Genomic DNA, 21,395 nt, shown 5'->3' with positions numbered 1-21,395 from the left:
TCGTCTCTTTTCTCCTGTTTGTCTGAGGATCACAGTCATCTACCGGCCCCTGGGCCCAGTTTCATGCTTTCTTGATGACTTTTCAGCATGGCTACCATGCTTTCTCTCTTCTGAGGTGCCTGCCATCATCCTCGGTGACTTTAACATCCCAGTCAATGTTCACACCTCTGCCACCTGTCAACTACTCAACCTAACTTCCTCTTTTAACCTAACACAATGGACACAATCCACCATCCACTCCAATGGCAACACCCTCGACCTTGTATTCTCCCACCTATGCACTCCCTGTAACCTCTCTAACACCCCTTTTCCTCTCTCTGATCACAACTTTATCAGATTCACACTCTCCCTGCCTCCTATCTCCCATGCCTCCAACCAGCAAACCATTACCTGTAGAAACCTCCACCACCTCAGCCCTGACCTTCTTCACTCTGCTACTGAGTGCCTCTATGATAAAAATGCACCCCTGTCCTGCCCAGAACTGGCCACATCTGCCTACAACAACTGTCTATCATCCTCCATGGACACTCTTGCTCTTTTCTCTACATGCAGAACAAGGCCTCGCCTGTCACAACCCTGGCAAACAGATGACACCAGAAGTCTCAAGAGACGCAGCCACACTCTTGAGCAAGCATGGCGTAAAACTAAATCCCTGAAAGACTTTACCCTCTACAAATCCGCTCTTCTCAAATACAACTCCAGCCTCCACACTGCTAAGCAAACCTACTACAACACTCTCATTAAGACCCTCTCATCCAATCCTTGTCAACTCTTTTCTACCTTTAATTCCTTACTCCACCCCCTACTGCCTCCACCCACCAGCTTACTTTATGCACAGGAGATTGCCAGTCATTTCAAGAAGATCGACACAAATCGTAATGAGATCTCCAGTGTCAAGCTTCCTCCTCCAACCAACATACCAGGCCCAACACCAAACTCAACACTCTCCTCCTTCAACCCTGTTACCACCAAGAAAGTTACAGAACTCCTTTCCAAGGCCCACTTCACCACCTGTTCCCTGGATCCTGCCCCCTCACGACTGTTGCAGCCTCCTTCCTGCTCTGTCCTAAACTCTCTAACCCACATCTTCCACTTCTCACTCTCCATGGGCAACCTTTCCCTCCCCACTCAAACATGCACTGGTTACCCCCATACTCAAAAAACCCTCGCTGGACCCCACCTGTTTGAATAACTTAAGACCCATCTCCCTGCTACCTCACTGACAACAACCTTCTTGATCCCTGACAGTCTGGCTTCCGACCACAACATTTCACTGACACTGCCCTACTAAAACTCACTAAAGACCTACTAACTGCTAAAACCAATGTCCATTACTCCATACTCGTACTCCTTGACCTTTCCGCTGCCTTTGACACAGTCGACCACCCTATCCTCAGTAAACTCCACTCTATCGGCCTCCATGACTCTGCTCTCTCCTGGTTCTCCTCTTGCCTTTCTCAGCACACTTTCAGTGTCACATACAACGCCTCCTCCTCCACTCTTCTCCCTCTTTCTGTTGGGGTACCCCAAGGTTCTGTCCTTGTGCCTCTCCTTTTCTCTCTCTACACCTCTTCCCTGGGCCAACTGATAACCTCCCATGGCTTCCAATACCATCTCTATGCTGATGACATCCAGATCTATCTCTCCATTCTCCAGCTCACCCCCTCAATCTCCTCATGTATCACAAATCTACTAAGCGACATGTCAGCATGGATGTCACACCACTACCTTAAACTCAATCTTTCCAAAACCGAGCTTGTAATATTTACTCCCCCAGGTCCCCCACTCATGACTTTACTGTTAGGATCAATAGCACAACCATTGGTCCTTCCCCTCATGCCAGGGTGCTAGGCGTAATCCTGGACCCTGACCTCTCCTTTGGGCCCCACATCCAATCACTGGCTAAATCCTGCTGCCTCAACCTCCAGAACATTTTCACATCCGCCCCTTTCTGACCAATGACACCACAAAACAACTTATCCACGCCTTGGCTTTATCTTGCCTTGATTACTGCAACTCCCTCCTCACTGGTCTACCATTACACAGGCTATCCCCCCATCATTCTATTATGAATGCTGCTGCTAGACTCATACACCTTACCAACCGATCAGCGACTGCTGCCACTCTGCCAATCCCTCCACTGGCTTCCACTAACCCAATGTATAAAATTCAAAGTACTAACCACAACTTACAAAGCCATCCACAACACTGCCCCGAGCTAGATCGCAAACCTCATCCGCAGATATTGCCCACTCCTCCCAAGATATCTTCCTCTCTAGCGCCCTCATCACCTCCTCCCAGGCTCGCCTCCAGGACTTCCCAGAGCCTCTCCTATCCTCTGGAACTCCCTACCACAGTATGTCCAGTCAGCCCCCACCCTGTCTGCCTTTAGGTGATCTTTGAAAACTCACTTATTCAGGGAAGCCTACCCCACCTCCACCTAAAAACTGTATTTGAATCACCTCCACCAGATCATCCCCCACAGCTATCACCTTTTGTATCACCTCCTCCTTCCTTTAGATTTTAAGCTCCATTAGCAGGGCCCTCATATTCCTTCTGTACTGAAATGTATTGTAATTATACTGTCCCCCTTATATTGTAAAGCGCTGCGCAAACTGTTGGCGCTATATAAATCCTGTATAATAATAATATAATAATACAGTATCTCACAGAAGGGAGTACACTCCTCACATTTTTGTAAACATTTTATTATATCTTTTCATGTGACAACACTGAAGAAATGACACTTTGCTACAATGTAAAAAAGTAAGTGTACAGCTTGTATAACAGTGTAAATTTGCCATCCTCTCAAAATAACTCAACACACAGCCATTAATGTCTAAACAGCTGGGAACAAAACTGAGTACACCCCTAAGTGAAAATGTCCAAATTGGGCCAAAAGTGTCAATATTTTGTGTGGCCGCCATTATTTTCCAGCACCGCCTTAACCCTCTTGGGCATGGAGTTCATCAGAGCTTCACAGGTTGTCACTGGAGTCCTCTTCCACTCCTCCATGACGACATCACGGAGCCTCAGCTTCTTTAGCAAGGCAGTGGTCATCTTGGAGGTGTGGGGGTCTTATCATGTTCGAATACTGCTCTGTGGCCCAGTCTTCAAAGGGAGGGGATCACGCTCTGCTTCAGTATGTCACAGTACATGTTGGCATTCATGGTTCCCTCAATGAACTGTAGCTCCCCAGTGCCGGCAGCACTCATGCAGCCCCAGACCATGGCACTCCCACCACCATGCTTGACTGTAGGCAAAACACGCTTGTATTTGTACTCCTCACCTGGTTGCCACTGTATAACAGTGTAAATTTGCTGTCCCTTTAAAATAACACACAGCCATTAATGTCTAAACCGCTGGCAACAAAAGTGAGTACATCCCTAAGTGAAAATGTCCAAATTGGGTCCAAGTAGCCATTTTCCCTCCCCAGTGCCATGTGACTCGTTAATGTTACAAGGTCTCAGGCGCGAATGGGGAGCAGGTGTGTTAAATTTGGTGTTATCACTCTTACTTTCTCATACTGGTCACTGGAAGTTCAACATCGCACCTCATGGCAACGAACTCTCTGAGGATCTGAAAAAAAGAATTGTTGCTTTACATAAGAGATATGGAGGGGACCCATGGAGAACAGGTGGTCATCCTCCCTTCCCAGCGGGAGATCCAAAGTTCAGGAGAGGAGGTGGTCATCCTCCCTCCCCAGTGGCAGTGCATGGACTCAGGAACACAGAAATTCATCCTCACTCCACAGCGGGAATCTGGGAGTGCAGGAGATGGAGCAACTGGTGCAGCTCCCCAGCAGCAGTTCCACAGTCCAGGAGAGGAGGCGGTCATCCTCCCTCCCCAGCAGCAATTCAACAGTCAGGGAGAGGAAGATGTTAGCCTCACCCCCCCCCCCCCCAACATTAACTCATAAGTGGCTGAAAGGAATTATCTTTTGATGCAATCTGATCTGCTGAAGATTGTATGGTGTATGTGGCCACCTAAGTTATTATTTATTGATATTTTTGGGAAGTGAGTCATTTACCTTAATACCTGCTTATCTTGCACAAATTTTAAGACTTGCTTTGGACAATTTTAAGATTTTTTTTTGCACAAAACATTTGCGGTGAAGTGGAAGCACATTAGATGTTATTTACTAAAGCTGGAGACTGCAAAATTAGGCTCACATCTGCATAGAAACCAATCAGATTTCAGATTTTATTTCCAAAGACTAAATGAACAAGCTGAGGTTAGAAGCTGATTGGTTTCGATGCAGAAGTTAAACTGATTCTGCTCTCTCTAGCTTTAGTAAATAAATCCCATTGGTTTTTGATATTTAATTTTGTACAGATATCATTGGACACAGTTTTTGATTATATTTTGATGTATGGACCTTAGAAGAAATGTATGAATTTTTTTTTAAACTTTATTTACTTTGTTGGTTTACACAATTAATTGAGATGATTTATGCACACAATAATGTGTTAGCGTGGTCACATTTTGGATATTGATTATGCAAACTCTTAGGTGGTTACAAGTGACTGCAGCTGGGTAGTTGTTTTTACATCTGTGGTGCAGGTTAATTTAATTACATTAATACCATTCAGAGATTGTTTTGAATTTTCTCAATGAATGCAAAGTGTTCTCTGATTGAAAGAGGTGAGGAGGAGGGATGGTGACATCACAATCTCCCCCTCCTCCAATCAGAGAATGCCTTGCATTCATTGAGAAAATGTGAAGCATTCTTTGAAGGGCAACCATACTGAGCAGCCGGCCTCCTGTTTTCAGTAACAAGCAGGGCAGCCATTCAGCTTGGGATGAGGAAAGAACAAAGAGAGGGCGCACAGGCCTAGTGCATTACCATAAAAAATGTTTAATAAAAAATAAAGTAGGTGTTGTACTCACAAATGACAATATAGTCAAGGCACATCATAAAGAACAGCTGGGTCAACACCGCACTGAGTAACAGTCCGCAATAGGGAGTGTAGACATCCAATAGGCTGACACGTTTCGAGGACTTGCCTCTTCCTCAGAGCCACTATATTGTCGTTTGTGAGTACAACACCTACTTTATTTTTTATTAAACATTTTTTATGGTAATGTACTAGGCCTGTGCGCCCTGCCCTCTCTTTATTCTTTCCTCATTCAGTATATTTGGATTCCCCCAGTCTATTTGAGGGCAGCAAGGTGTCCATGTTCCAGGACATTTTTAATGTGGTTGTAGCCTGCATCGAGTCCATCCCCAAGCGCAGGAGCATTTGTGTTTGCTGATTCAGCATGGGACCCAGAAGCTAGTGGCAATCACTTTATCAAGGGTGCCTATTACAGTAATTGCCAACTTTTAGAGCAGGGGTCTCCACACTTTCTAAGCAAGGGCCAGTTTACTGTCCTTCAGACTTTAGGGGCAGCTAGACTGCGGCCAGTGGGAGTAAAAAATGCCCCAACATTAGTGGGCATACGCAATGCACCATCGTTGGTTTGAATGGAAGGAATAATGCCCCATTGCTGGTATCAATAGGAAGAATAGTGCCCCATTGATACTGTCAGTGGAAGGAATAGATGTTGTCAGTAGGAGAAATAGTGCCCCATAGATGGGGTCAGTGGGAGGAATAGTGCCCCAAGGGCCAGGTTAAGGCAAGCCAAGGGCCACATCTGGCCCCCGAGTCATAGTTTGGAGACCACTGTTCTAGACCCAGGTATGGCATATACATAGTTAGATTGGTCCAAGCTGGACCAATGTAACTATGTAAAAACCTATACCTGGAATTAACCTTTCAACCTGCGTCAGGCTCCATGTGGCAGTGGTAGTTGGCTGAAAAGCAGAGGTCTCTGCTGACAGCCATCAAGGTCATACCCATCTAAAAACTCTCAATCTAAGGAAACTTTAAACCCAGAATTGTGACATTTAAAAGTGCATTAAGGAACAATGATAATAACAGCAGTACTTAAAAAGTAGATTTTTTTGTTTTGGGTGGAAATGCACTTCAAATGATTTATAGAATAAATCATGATCAACAAACATACTGGCAAAGTTCTAAATACTGTATATGTAACTTTGATATGAATGCAAATCTATGACACAAATGGCACTGCTTTATTGCTACACGTTTGGTAAAACGTAACCTAATAGCCAGCCTGAGATCCAAGGTTCACAGGGTCAAATATTTTCAGAAACGAGTCACCAGTGCCATGTCCCAAAAGGGACAGGGCCATAAATATTTTTATGACCTTGAAGGAGCACCTGTCTTTCTTACTGTATAGTGACCCCGCTATATATACTTTTTTTTGTACATACTGCTCCCTTTGCATTCCAAGGTTGGAAGTCTGTAGGAGAAGTGTTCAAACAGAGCTGTCAAACACACTGACATGACGGCATTTCTGCACAGCTCTGTGCATGCACTCAAACCTATTATCTGACAACCCTAAACACCCCCAAGCCACACAGCTACATACAAGCTTAACATTCACAACTTTTAATCAGTTGCTCTGTGATTCTTCAAGCTGCTGGTGTTCTCTTGTCCTCTGGATCACGGTGAGTTGACAATCAAGCTATTAGCTAAGTTTTATCGTGCTCATCCCAACTTCTGAAATGAATGCACTTTACTGAGTTTGCAGTTTGACTTTGAAAAAACTTTACTCTTGTTTTGGAGGCTAACCTGGGATTCTGAAATCTGGTATTATTTCTAATGGTAAGACATGATCATAGTTAGTTGGTATTAAGCCGGATTTAGCTTTAGCAGTGAAAGTCACATGACTTAAGTCACATAGACAGTTCTCCACTCTGCTGCTATGATCAGCCACACTTCCTGCTGGGAGACTTATGTCCTCTGCAAAGAGACTTTTTTTTAATACTATTATACTAATAGAAATATTGTTCTGCTGTTATAGATTATGTTGCAATACCTATAAACATGAACTGATTTACAAGGAATTTGTGCAATAATATATATACAGTTCTCTGCATAAATGAGTACACCCCAACGGATTTGTCAGAAAACCTTTACTTTCCATTCAGGATCAACATTTTCTATCGGACACTATTTTACAAAATACACCCACAAATGTGGGCCATTGATTGCAAACATAATTTGTTAATTTGCACAATAAATAAAGTATTTTTCCTAACAAATTCATTCAAGACCATGTTGCAAAATTGAATACACCCCAATGAAAGTTTTAGGAGCAAAGCTAAATTTTAAACAACAAAAGCCAAAATTCAACTACAGGTGAGTCTAATTATTCATTAACCTTCGTAGCGGTTTTCCCGAGTGTAGCTCGGGGTAAAATTTCAATACCAAGAGCGGTAACCCCGAGCTACACTCGGGCTTACCATGCGGCGTTGCTCAGGGGTCACTGCAGTACTTACCTTGTCCTTCGCTCTTGCGATGTGTCCCCTGCAGTGTCCATGGCCATCTCCTCCGGCCGATGCCGGCATCCGGCTTCCGTGTTCCGGTCCCTGTGACGTCGGGACGGCGGGAAATTTGACATTTTTTAAAAATGTCATTTTTGCTGTCATTGCTGTTTCAATGCATTTCACATATATTTTGTCCCTACTGCTTTGTCCTGTGCCCTGCCTGCATTTTGAATGTTCTTTCTGCCTGGAAACTTAGAAAAGTCCATGGCGTCCAAAAAGCGTCCCTTTACATCAAAAGCGGTTTTAGAACAGTGATAGTAAATCAGAACCACTTGCAGAATTGAGTGATAATGATTCGTGGGGAAATTCGTCATCAGACACTGAAAACAATTTTGTGACTTTGCTCAGCGATGTGCGAATTTGCCTCTGTATTTCAAATTTCAGTGTTTTTGGTTTGATTATATTATTGAATTAAATTTATTATTATTATATTATTATTTTTTATGATTATTTATTAAATTATAATTTATGATTTAGTGTTTCAAGTTTTATCATATCCGGAATGTTTACTAGACTCTTGAATCGTACAGATTTCAGTGAGTTATTCCTAAAAATTACAGCCTACAATAAAAAAACTACATATTTCCATGCAAAAAAATGGTACCGCTTTCAGCACCAAAAATCGGAAAGAATCATACCGCCAAGGGGGTTTAACAGGCATCCAGCAGACAGATGATTATAAAAGGACGTTACTTGACAAAGAAAACCCCTTCCCATTTCATGCTGTCAGTAATGGCACCACATGGAAGAGAAATGTCACAAGGCCTGAGAAAGAAAATTCATTTCTTTACACAAGAAAGGTGAAGGCTACAAGAAGATCAGCAATGCTTTACTTATCAGTCAGAATACTGGAGCAAAAGTGATACAAAAATTTAACAAAGGTGGAACTGCAACCATCTCTCAACCATTCTCTAATGAGAAGGGTTGGAGAACATCACCATGCAAGTTCACTGCAGTTAGCTAAAGAAGTAGAAAGCCAAACTGGGGTGCTTCCCATGACACAATACGGCGTACACTGCAGAGGATTGGATGCATGGGTGTCATCCATGAAGAAAGCATCTCCTAAAGCCCATGCTCAAAGAAGCCCACCTAGAATTTGCCTGGCCTCATACTGAAAAAGAAGACTACTGGGACTCTGTATTCTGGAGTGATGAGACCAAGATAAATGTTTTTGGAACTGATAGCTTCAAAACTTTGCCATTGCAAAGGTGAGGAGTACAAAGAAAAATGCATGGTGCTTACTGTGAAACATGGTGGTGATAGTGTCATTCTGTGGGGCTGTGTGAGTGCTGCTGCTGTTGGAGAGCTGCATTTCATTGATGGTATCATGAATTCACAGATGTACTGCTCTATATTGAAAGAGAAGATGCTACCACATCACTCCGTGCCCTTGGTCGTCGTGCACTTTTCCAACATGACAGTGATCCAAAACACACAAATAAGGCCACTGTTGTATTTCTGAAGAAGAACAGGGTGAAAGTGATTCAGTGGCCAAGTATGTCTCCTGCTTTGAACCCAATCGAACACCTATGGGGAATTCTGAAGAGACAAGTTGAGCATCACTCTCCATCCAGCATCCAGATTCTAAAAGAGGTCATTCATGAAGAATGGAAAAAGATAGACAATGCAATATGTCACCAACTTGTTCATTCCATGCCTAGAAGACTTGGTGCTGTCCTTACAAATCATGGCGGTCATACAAAATACTAGATGGAGTAGTTTTTGTTGTGGGGTATATTCATTTTTGCATCAACTAATTTGAGAAAAACTGAAAATTTTGTACTCTAAGTTACATTATTACCTCACTTTCATGTAATGAGCTAAACAAATGTTCTAGAAAACTCAGTTTTGTCAAAAGTTTGGAAATTGTTCTTGTGCTCATTGAGATATTGATTAAAATCTCACTTTTCAAAAGGGGTGTACTCATTCATGCTTTACAGTATGTGTGTGTATATGTGTGTGTATGTATGCATATGTATATATATATATATATATATACACAGTTGTGTTCAAAATAATAGCAGTGTGCTGAAAAAAGTGAATAAAGCTCAAAATCCTTCTAATAGCTTTTATTTCCATACACACAAATGCATTGGGAACACTACACATTCTATTCCAAATCAAAACATGAAGAAAAATATATCAAATTTGTGTTGTACCTCTAAAAAAAATTGAAGACAATTGAATATTAGACTGTTCAAAAAAATAGCAGTGTTTGTATTCTTCTTTACAAACTCAAAATTCACTATATAAACTGAAAAATGTTTGAAGATTTTGCTTTCCTTTGAATCACTTAATGAATATTTAGTTGTATAAGCACTGTTTCTGAGAACTGCTGTACATCTGTGTTGCATGGAGTCAACCAACTTCTGGCACCTGTGATCAGGTATTCCAGCCCAGGATGATTGGACTACATTCCACAGTTCTTCTCTATTTCTTGGTTTTGCCTCAGAAACTGCATTTTTCCAGGTACTCTGTTCTTCTGAACAATGTCTGGAACGACCCATTTTCCTCAGAATTTCAGAGAGAAATGCACTGTAACCAGCATGTACAACATTTGCTGCCTTCCTTCCTTAAATAAGGGCAATATTTGCCATCTGTTTTTAAAAGAATGAATGACCTCACTAATAGAACTCCACACTGCTATTATTTTGAACATGCCCCTTTCAATTAGTGATTCAATTACACAGAATCAGCAGCATGCATGTCATGACTGTTGGGTCTGTTGGATTTCTATTACTCTACTACACCTGCTAGTAAATTATTTGCCATGTAGAAATATCATTTTTACCAAAAACAGTCATTGATCAGGTTAGTGATGTCTGACAGCTATTTTTTTTCAACACAACTGTGTATATATATATATAAATATATATGTATATATATATTAGTAACAAAAGTGGGCACTTTTTTCAAACCATTTAGGCTGCATTCATACTTTTGAGTAGCAGGAGCAAGTGTTCCTGCTCGCGATTTTGGTTGAGCAATTTCCATATGATTTCGCATGCCACACATAGGGCAGCCCATTCACTTAATGGGCTGCCCTATGTGTGTTTGTCTCCTGCAAAGAAGCTCATGCTCTTTTTTTTTTTTGGGCAACAAGTATAGCACATTTTTTAAACTTACATTTTGCCGCATTTTTTAAACTTACATTATAGCAGAATTGTATCATGCTGGGGGTGCTTAAAGAATAATGGCTCCCAAAAGTGAGTTTCATGTTCCGCTATGATTTGGAATCACAGGCAGAATCTCAGCGAATCTGTCCACAAGCTCAAATGGCGAAATGTGAATAGAGCCCTAAACCTTCACCCCAGAAAACAATGGGTGTGCACCTCACTCCAGCCCCCTCCCACAATTAGATATTCTTTTTTTTTTAAATGCTTTCTTGTTGTGTTGTTTATTTTTGTGTTCGGCAGGGCAGCACTTCCTACTTTCTCACCTATCCAAGAATGACCTGCCTGGTCTTTGCGACAGCTGCGCATGCACGGTTTCTCTGCACACAAGGATGGCACAGTTAATGAGGTCCATGACCTCTGTTTTGTCTGCTCATGTGTGTGAAAATAGCTGGGCAAAGCCCTGAGGCACAGCTGTGCATGCCCCAGACATTTAGGAATGGCAACACTGGGGTAGGGAGGCGGTGCCATCATTAGAAGGACTGAAGTTCCTGACTGTGTCAACATCTGGCAAAGCACAGCTAAAAGCTCTGCCTATTTTGTTACAGCTGATGGACTCTCAAACTGGCAATTGATTAGAACTTAATTGTAAATAATATGTAAAATATAAAGGCATACAGATGTACCCCTGCAGTCTTTTGGACAGGTGTTCTCTTATGTAACCAAGCAGCATCATTGTTCTGCATGATCCTTGGTGATAATTAGTGCAGATGATCATACAAAGCTAGCATTCTCACAAGTTGTTATATCTGGTCTTTTATGATCCAACACAGAGAATAATCAAACTGACCCACAAAATTAAAAAAAATGCAATTATCTAAATTAAAGCAAACATTTATTATATTGTAGCTTACTAATTCTTAGATGTGGTGGTTGCATTTGTTTTTAGTTCTTAGGCTTTCCTTCTTTTATTTTCACCTGGTGATTCAGCAAGTTTTTTTTTTTCAAAAGAACAAGCTGTCCTGCAGATGTATCAGAGGGTTAAGACAAACCATTTACTACCTACTGGGGTGCTTACAATGCTCAACTTTTATTTATGTAAAATATTTGTCCCAAAAGAAAAAAATCAAATGCCCCTGGTACCTTTTTATAGGCTTTTTTTGAGTGTGGGCAAGGACATAGGGGCCCCATGAGTTGTCAGTCCGCCCCTGGTGTCCATTGACACGCACAGCGTGGCTCAGCTCCGCCTCCTGCTCTTTCCTAACAGGCTGTGATTGACAGCAGCAGGAGCCAATGGCTCCCACTGTTGCCTCCATATCCAGAGTGGAGAGACAGAGGTGAGAGCGGATGCTCTTAGGCACAGCACTGGATCAAGAATCAGGGACAGTGGCAGGGACTGCAAAACACTGCAAGTACCAATGGGATTTTATGCTGTATATGATAACAGGATTTTTATGTGACAGGGTCACTTTAAGCAACACTGGTCATGTACCCAGCTGTTGTTGTACACATGACCTTTTTATAATTCTAAAATTAATTAAAATGATAATTTTAGGTTTATTATGTAAGAAAAACAGGGTAAACTGCACATTACCAGCAGCAATCTACCAGAATTGATGTTTTATTGATGTAGTCAATGCAAAGAGAAAGTTTATTGCTTGTTAAACATTACCTTTCATCATCATTGCTGTTTGCACTGCTTTATTAACTAAACCTGCCAGTGTCTAGCATAAAATACCTGATTTATTCAAATTCCATATCAATGTATGCTTTAATGAACATGCATGAAATCTAACATTAGGTAGTAATGATTTTTTAGAAGTCAAATATATTTGCTGTTTTTTCTATTTGGGTTAAAGTCACATGTATACATCCCCTCTAAGCACTATCTGATTACTCCTGCCATGCTGTTGGACATGAATGTCTATATTAATTAACATCTTTGCTTTGTATCTCATCAATATTTATGGTCAAGGCTGGGAATACCTGGAGGGAAATTCCTAAACACAAGTCAAGTTTTACCAGTTTCCTTAAAGGTATCTTCTATATTATTTGTTGACTGTATCACAGCCACAGCACTTTACATAACTCTCTAAACCTCTCGATTAGAACTCATCAAAAGTAGGTCTAATCTACTGATAATGATCGAATGGTAAAACTCCAACAATTATACATACTGGGAGAGTATAGTGATCCTCCAGTGCCTGGATCTGTGGTTCTGTTCCCACTAAGGGCACTCTGTTCTTGAGGTTTGATTGGGTTTTCTCCCACATTTCAAAAGCATTTTGATTTCTAGTCATTTTGTTAAAGCGGTTTTGGCCAAGGAGTAAGGTTTTGAGATGGTGGAGTATGGCCTCTGCCTTCAATAAGGAGCCACACATAATAATATTCCTAAATGTACTTACCAGTAAAGGAAAAAACACTGCTCAAAAAAATGAAACACTTTGAAAATACATCAGATTGCAATGGGAGAAAATATCATGCTGGATATCTATATTGATATGGACTGGGTAATGTCTTAGGAACGTAAGGATGCCCCAACGTTTGATAGAAATGAAAATTATCAACCTACAGAAGACTAAATTAAGACACCCCGAAAATCAAAGTGAAAAAATTATGCAGCAGGCTAGTCCATTTTACTGAAAATTCATTGCAGCACCTCAAAATGGTACTCAGTAGTTTGTATGGCCCCCACGTGCTTGTATGCATGTCTAAAACATCGGGGCATGCTCCTACTGAGATGACAGATGTGTCCTGGGGGTATTTCCTCCCAGATCTGGACCAGTGCATCACTGAGCTCCTGGACGGTCTGAAGTGCAACCTGGTGGTGTCGGATAGAACGCAACATGATATCCCAGAGGTGTTCTATTAGATTTAGGTCAGGCAAGCTTGGGGGCCATTCAATGGTATCAATTCCTTCATCCTCCAGGAACTGCCCGCATGCTCTCGCCGGGCATTGTCATGCACCAGGAGGAACCAAAGACCCACTGCACCAGCGTAGGGTCTGACAATGGGTCCAAGAATTTACAGTGCATTCAGAAATTATTCACAGCGCCTACTTTTACCACATTTTGTTGTGTCAGCCTTGTTCCAAAATGGATTAAATTAATTTTTTTCCTCAGCATGCTACAAACAATACCCCATAAGGACAACATGAAAGACGTTCATTTTAAAATCTTTGCAATGTTTTAAAAATAAAAAAAAAATAAAAAAAAAAAACCATGTACATAAGTATTCACAGCCTTTGCCATGACACTCAAAATTGAGCTCTGGTGCATCCTGTTCCCACTGCTCTGGGGAATGGTACAGAAAATTTTCTGCAGGATTGAAGGTCCCAATGAGCACAGTGGCCTCCATCATCTGTAAATGGAAGAAGTTTGGAACCAGCGAGCAATTGACGGAGAAGGGTCTTAGCCAGGGAGGTAACCAAGTACCCGATGGTCACTCTGAAAGAGCTCAAGCGTTTCTCTGTGGAGAGAGGAGAACCTTTCAGAAGAACAACCATCTCTGCAGCACTCCACCAATCAGGCCTGTATGGTAGAGTGGCCAGATGGAAGCCACTCCTCAGTAAAAGGCAAATGGCAGCCCTCCTGGAGTTTGTCAAAAGGCACCTGAGGCACTCTCAGACCATGAGAAACAAAACTCTCTGGTCTGATATAACAAAGATTGGCCTGAATGCTAAGCGTCATGTCTGGAGGAAACCAGGCACCGCTCACCACCTGGCCAATACCATCCGTACAGTGAAGCATGGTGGTGGCAGCATCATGCTGTGGGGATGTTTTTCAGGGGCAGGAACTGAGACTAGTCAGGATCGAAGGAAAGATGATTGCAGCAATGTACAGGGACATCCTTGAAAAACTGTTCCAGAGCGCTCTGGACATTAGACTGGGGCTATGGTTCATCTTTCAACAGGACAACGACCCTAAGCACACAGCTCACCTAACAAAGGAGTGGCTATGGGTCAACTCTGTGAATGTTTTGGAGTGGCCCAGCCAGAGCCCAGACTTGAACCTGATTGAACATCTCTGGAGAGATCTGAAAATGGCTTTGCACCGACGATCCCCATCCAACCTGATGGAGCTTGAGAGGTACTGCAAAGAAGAATGGGAGAAATTGACCAAAAATAGGTGTGTCAAGCTTGTAGCATCATACTCAAAATGACTTGAGGCTGTAATTGGTGCTAAAGGGGCTTCAAGAAAGTATTGAGCAAAGGCTGTGAATACTTATGTACGTTTGTTTTTTTTTCATTTTTTTTATTTTTACTAAATTGCAAAGATTTCAAAACGAACTTCTTTCACGTTGTCATTGTAGGGTATTGTTTGTAGAATGTTGAGGAAAAACATGAATTTAATCAATTTTGGAATAAGGCTGTAAAATAACAAAATGTAGCAAAAGTTAAGCTCTGTGAATACTTTCTGGATGCACTGTAATTCCAATACCTAATGGCAGTCAGGGTGCCATTGTCTAGCCTGTAGAGGTCTGTGTGTCCCTCCATGGATATGCCTCCCAAGACCATCATTGACCCACCAAAACGGTCATTCTGAACGATGATACAGGCAGCATAACGTTCCCCACAGCTTCTCCAGACCCTTTCATGTCTGTCAAATGTGCTCAGTGAACCTGCTCTCATCTGTGAAAAGCACAGGGCGCCAGTGGCAGACCTGCCAATTCTGGTGTTTAGTGGCAAATGCCAACCAAGCTCTTTGGTGCTAGGCAGTGAGCACAGGGCCCACTAGAGGACGTCAGGCCCTCAGACCACCCTCATGAATTCTGTTTCTGCTGGTTTGGTCAGAGACATTCACACCATTTGCCTGCTGGAGGTCATTTTGTAAGGCTCTGGCAGTGCTCATCCTGTTCCTCCTTGCACAAAGGAACATATAACAATCCTGGTGAAGGATTAAGGACCTTCTACAGCCCTGTCCAGCTCTCCTAGAGTAACTGCCTGTCTCGTGGAATCTCCTCCATGCTCTTGAGACTGTTCTGGGAGACACAGCAAACCTTCTGGCAATGGCACATATTGATGTACCATCCTGGAGGAGTTGGACTGCCTGTACAACCTCTGTAGGGTCCAGGTAATGCCTCAGGCTATCAGTAGTGACACTGACCCTAGCCAAATGGAAAACTAGTGAAAAACAGAAAAGACGAGTAGGGGAAAAAAAAATGTAAGTGGCCTCCACCTGTAAAACCATTCCTGTTTTGGGGGTTGTCTCATTGTTGCCCATCTAGTGCACCTGTTGTTAATTTCATTAACACCAAAGCAGCTGAAACTGATTAACAACCCCCTCTGCTACTTAACTGACCAAATCAATATCCCAGAAGTTTAACTGACTCGATGCTATACTCTGATTAAAAAGTGTTCTTTTAATTTTGTTTGAGCAGTGTATATTTTGGGGCATAGAGAGGTGCCCAATATTAAAATGAAGTGAGAGCAGGCCCTTGACATTGCATGGAGATATCATTATTTGGATTTTGGAGAACCATGGGATTTGTGACCTCTATTGTGCTAAAGGAAATATTTGAAGGCATTTGCGCAAGGTACTTGGTTTATTAGATTTTCAAAAAATGTATATAACAATGAACTAAGGTATTAGGAAGCCAAAGCTCAACTTTACCTTTCCTGTTATCTGTCTGTCTTAGAGAGCACATCTTAGTGCATAGTAGCAGACCTTAGATCAGTCCTTACCTCATTTTCCAATGCCTATTGTGTTCTGTACCAACCCTGTTTAGACTTGAATTCTGATTGGCAGATTGAGTAATACTGCATAGGTGCCCTTTTACACAGGCTCTTTCCGTTGTGATCAGCAGGGGATCTGTGAGTTGATCCACTGCTGAGTAGAGCAAAGTGGGGCGGATGACAGGTCCGTATCCACTCAGTTTATGCAGAGCAGAAATGGACAGACCCCACCCTGCTCTATGGGCTGCCAGGAATAAATGGACTCTGCTGTCAGTTTAAACCCACTTGCCTCCAATCTGATTCATCTAAACAGAAGAGGATTCAATCCGGAGGTAGGCGGGTGTAAACTGACACATGTCCATTTATACCTGCCAGTCCATAGGAATGCATGATCAGGTCCACTTGAAAAACTGACAGGTGGACCTGATTGTTTCGCCTGTGTGAAAGGATCCTTAGCTACATTGACTATTATGTGCCGTCTGTAGATTAGTAGAGTCATCGATCAACAGGCAGCACATTATAGTCAACGCACAGAAGGGGCATCTCTGCAATAGTATTCAACCTGCCATCTAGGAAATCTTTCTATACAAAACTGGGATTAAATCACCCCCTAGCTATGAAAATGAGGCAATAGCTGATGAAGGGTCTACTGAAATGGCAAACTATTAGCTCTATCCTCTTCTCCAAAATCTTGCCTTCCTCAATACATCTAAGTACATAGATGCATTGAGGAAGGCAAGATTTGGGAGAAGAGGAGGATAGAGCTAATAGTTTACCATTTCAGTTCATTTCACTAAACACGATTTATATCTATTCTGGCCCAATAACCCCTACTCCCCTATTTGTAGGAAGAAACATTCTTTGTTGGCCAATCGTGCCTTTGAGAAGTGCAAAACATAATATGACTTGCTATCCATGGCCTTCCTCCTCAACAACAAATAACTATTAAGAGCCTGCAAGTTCACAGTTCATCTGCCACTGACTCCCAATAATCTTATCCTGCCTGGAGAAAATTGTCATTTTTTTATTGGTGTTCTTGTTATGAAATCTCTGGCTGCCTGGCTGTCTCTGGCATCAGTATTTCTGAGTCACAGGACCAGAACAAGCATTCAGCACTTCAATATCAGAAATTCTTATCTCTATACTTGTTCTGAGTCAGTAACCCAGAATACATTGAAGCCAATGCATGAAAGGTAGACAGCAGGCATTTAAACAAAACGAGGTCAGCAGTGGAATCCTTTCTGCTTTTCTAATGATGCATGTACTTAAAAGAAAGGCAAGCACAGAAAACAAACCATTATGGTGGATGTCTGGTTTAGGAGATCACAGCCCTCCCAACTTCACAAATGAAGACAAAATTGTCAGTAGGTTCAGTCTGGATATCTGAAGATCTCTACCTGAACCTATAGATATGTTTCTGGATTTCTCTTCTCTAGTGAAATTGAGAGTGATTTCATGTCAGTGACCTATACTGCTTGGGAACTAGGGATGATGTGGAGGATTAGTGACGTGCAGTGGATGATTAAAGATTTCCAGCATCAGTACAGTACTGAGTGCATTCCGCAGAGAGGATTTTACCATTTGCAGAAAGTGGTTCTAGTACTAAACACTATCAATCCTATACTTGGCTTTAGTTCATGTACATAGGTGCCATTACAGTCAAACTATTTATTCAGAACTTTTACATTTAATAACCACTCACATTGACAACCAGAGGGTTTCACTGCACAACAGTTAAGGGCTATAATGGCCACATACACTTGGATTTTTGTAATTGCTGTGTCAGATGCACAAAATGTAAATCAGCTATATAGCTTGCAGGTCTACATAAGAGGACAGTTTTTATATTATTTAAAGTGGAACTTTACCCATTACAACTTACAAAATAATGTTTTTTTTTAGCAAGGAACATACATTCCTCATGAATAATTATGCTCCCAAAATTAGTTTGTACTGTAAATCGCCTCCAATATTGTCCCTGCTTTTTCTTGCTGGAGTCTGCCATTTTGTAGAAGCCCAGAGCCCCTGAGCAGCAGTAAATTTTTAAGCTGTCAGCAGACTAGCCTCTTATCAATTCGGCACAGTGCCAAAAAATAAAGAGCAACTGAGCATGTGCAGAGCAGGGTGAGACAGTGTATTACTGGATTTTAAAAAGCATAGACACTTATTTCTAATGTTTTACATAACTATACCTGCAAAATGGATCAGCATGAAGCGATCTAGCAGAACTTAATTTTCTGACTACAGGTTCACTTTAAGTTAGGGCTCATGCTACATCGTTGGGGGTAACATTGTTGATCTGACAGGTCAAATTTGAAAGATGATCAGGCAACTCTTACTGAAGCAGCTTAATTCTGGCATTCTTCTAAAGCTATACTGTGAACTGGTTTAATAGCAAAATCCACACAGGTTTACTCACCTGATTTCAGTGCATAATAGATCCACAGGGCCATTAAAAGTATTTTGCACGTAAAGGTTACATTAGAAAGCTGGTTACCTATAGAGTGTCCAGGTTTAGATTATAAACACACCAGACCTCACCCCTGTTCTGCTTTATGGGTCAAAGACTCATCTAATTTAAAAAGAGTTATTCGGCAATAAAAACCAACTAGATTTCAATATCTTATGTGGACAGGAACAATTGGAGCTGGAATCTGCTCATTTTGGCAGCCCAAACACTTTTCTATTTTTCAACCAGTTGCCTATTTTTATTATAATCACTTTGAATTTTGCTGACATGAGGACTACATACAGGAATTACTTTGTTTTCTTTGTGAGATTAGAGTCCTAATGATCTGACCTGCTTATTTGAAGCATCCTCATTTTCTGCTGGCTCGTTATTGGTGATAAAACTAATTTTTGCACCCAGCAGCTCAGAAATGTGAAAAAAGATTTTTCCCTCAAATTATAATAGCTCTCAATTATCAGAAAATATTGTGCAGTGTTATCCATCCATATCATTTTTGTTAGCATAATATTAAATGTATAATTGTAACTGAGGTTTCTGAAGTATTAACAGTGTTGGAAAATAATGTCTTTTTTCCTTCCTCGTCTCTGCTCTGTTTTACCCAGATTCACTTCTGTCCCCGTTCTCCCCTCTGGCTGTGTTTTAAAACCCATTGGTCTGATCTCTTCTGACAGCTGTTCTTTTTGGGAGGGGCCATGCTGAACTTGTTCTAATGATGGGAGGTTAAAATCAGTAGATAAATAGTGCAAGGCTACATATCCCGTCATTTTGCTTTTGTAGCGATAATCAGAGACGGCACCTGGCTCCACAAAAAAAGGTGAAACTGGGAAATACTTATTTTGGGTTTCTAAACAGGAAGGCTGAAGGAAAAGAAGGGGAAAAAAAAGGAGACAGCTTAGCAAAAATGGTGGACAAGTTGTAGCAATAGGAAGCAAAATGCCTCAATTTTTAGCGTTTTCTATGGGAAGCAATAGAACGGACTAGGGAGGGAGCATGTTCAAAGATTGTGTGGTGTCCTAATTGATGACTCTGTTTTAAAGAATTTTTCTGTTTGTGATATATATATATATATATATATATCACAATCTCATTGGAAGACTCATGGAAGATAAAAAATCTACTATGCATTCGGAAATATACTTGTTTTTGTAAAATTATGTATTTTTCTGCAGCTTACATAACCCTTCCATCTGTTTGGGCTGAAAATCCATTGTATCAGACTGTATATGCACAATGATTATTCGCCTTGGACGGCTCACACCTGGGTATTTCCGTCTACTGCAGGTACATTTACTTATGATTGCGTGATTGTTTGTATCACAGTTATAGATATATTTGTTTTTAATAAAAGAATGTTCATTCTGGCTCTCATAAGTAGAAATACAAGCAATTAGAGTTTACATTGAGAAAAGGATGTTATTGTTACATCAGCTAAAACTGATTAATACATTCATGAGAAATGTGCGAGATTCTATATGAGACTTTTTCTTGTTGTATTGAGTAGTTTATTACTGAGCTATGTAAATAACTTGAATATGCAATCATTTTAATGTAGGTCTTAACAGGTCATATTTATTGCAGCTGCAGGTATCTGGAGAAGTGGCCTCAGAGCCCAAAGACAGATTAGTGAATCATCTGGCATTTTTTCTCGCCCTCATGGGTCTTGGACTATCCTACTACAGTGTCCGTCAAATGATGCAAGAGTCCAGCTTTCATGGTTCACATGAACATAGATGAGACTACTGCAAGATGGAGAGAGGAAATTGCTGGATGCAATCCCAGGCAGACAGGTCAATGTATGTAAATAGAGAATAGCTTTAGATTCATATCTTCCTAGTTTTGGTGGGGAAGATCAAGAAAGTGCCACAAGAAAACGGTAATGTGCTAAAGAATGTATATGGAGGATAGAGAATGTATAAGTTAAATTTACACAGTTTTCCTTGTTTCAGATGACAAACCATAATCTCTGATAGGCCAGTACAGACAGATGTCTTATTTCCCAGAAACTCATTCTGGCGTTTTTACAATTCAGAACAATATATGACATTTAGGGTACTGATATAGACTATGTATTTTTGTTTACAACATGTAAATGGTGGACAGCCAATTGGTAAATCTATGTATGCATATTGTAAGTTGTTCAAGTGACTTGCTAACTGTAAAAAAAAAAAATAAAAGGACTTGTATGATCTGAAAATGGCAAAGCAGAGGAAAACTAGATATACCCAATTAAATTAATCATGATTCACTAGGACCATTAAAATGAGAAAAAGATGTCTTTTTTTTTTTTTTTTTTTTAATGGTTGAACTGGATGGACTTTTGTCTTTTTTTCAGCCAGACTAACTATGTAACTATTAATTGTAATATAGGAATACACCCAAGCACTTTATGTTCTTATTACGGTTTAATACATATAACCATCTTTCTCCCCAGCTTCACAAATAGAATTCAGAGATATCATACTTACGGTAGTTGTCAATGTACGTTATATTTTCTCTTCTATGAGCAGTTTCAGTTTTATCACTGTATAAAAGGTTGAATTAGACATCCAAGTTTACCTGAATGTTTCTCATTTGTCTCTAACATATGATGTATTCATTTAATATAAACAGGTGATTTTGAAAGAAATCTTCCTTTGCTTCTCTAGTCTTTAACGATCTGAATCGTTTTGTTCACACTCACTTGTTTTTCCTTGTGTGACAACAAATAAATAGTTTTACAACAGTATCTTGAATATGTTC

The 21,395-nt window shown here is 40.9% G+C and overlaps 1 protein-coding gene across 3 annotated transcripts; it reads left to right on the top strand.

The window, feature by feature from the left end:
• The first annotated feature begins 6,296 nt into the window (after positions 1 to 6,296).
• Positions 6,297 to 21,381, top strand: ZNF593OS (ZNF593 opposite strand). Of its 3 annotated transcripts, XM_089663085.1 has the most exons (4): positions 6,297 to 6,517; positions 12,488 to 12,548; positions 19,826 to 19,937; positions 20,235 to 21,381. In XM_089663085.1, exons 3-4 carry the CDS (start codon positions 19,887 to 19,889, stop codon positions 20,388 to 20,390), a joined length of 207 nt encoding a protein of 68 aa, XP_089519211.1. In that variant the 5' UTR covers positions 6,297 to 6,517; positions 12,488 to 12,548; positions 19,826 to 19,886; the 3' UTR covers positions 20,391 to 21,381. The 3 variants fall into 3 exon arrangements, with proteins under 3 accessions (XP_089519211.1, XP_089519210.1, XP_089519212.1); XM_089663084.1 differs by lacking the exon at positions 12,488 to 12,548 and having other exon boundaries at positions 6,298 to 6,517; XM_089663086.1 differs by lacking the exons at positions 6,297 to 6,517; positions 12,488 to 12,548 and adding an exon at positions 19,367 to 19,470.
• Positions 21,382 to 21,395: the final 14 nt, after the last annotated feature.

This window comes from Staurois parvus, unplaced genomic scaffold, assembly GCF_062004578.1.
Source record: "Staurois parvus isolate SC_StPar_1 unplaced genomic scaffold, SC_StPar_1.0 ptg001622l, whole genome shotgun sequence".
Classification (NCBI taxonomy): domain Eukaryota; kingdom Metazoa; phylum Chordata; class Amphibia; order Anura; family Ranidae; genus Staurois; species Staurois parvus.
This window is presented reverse-complemented; position numbering and strand designations above follow the sequence as displayed.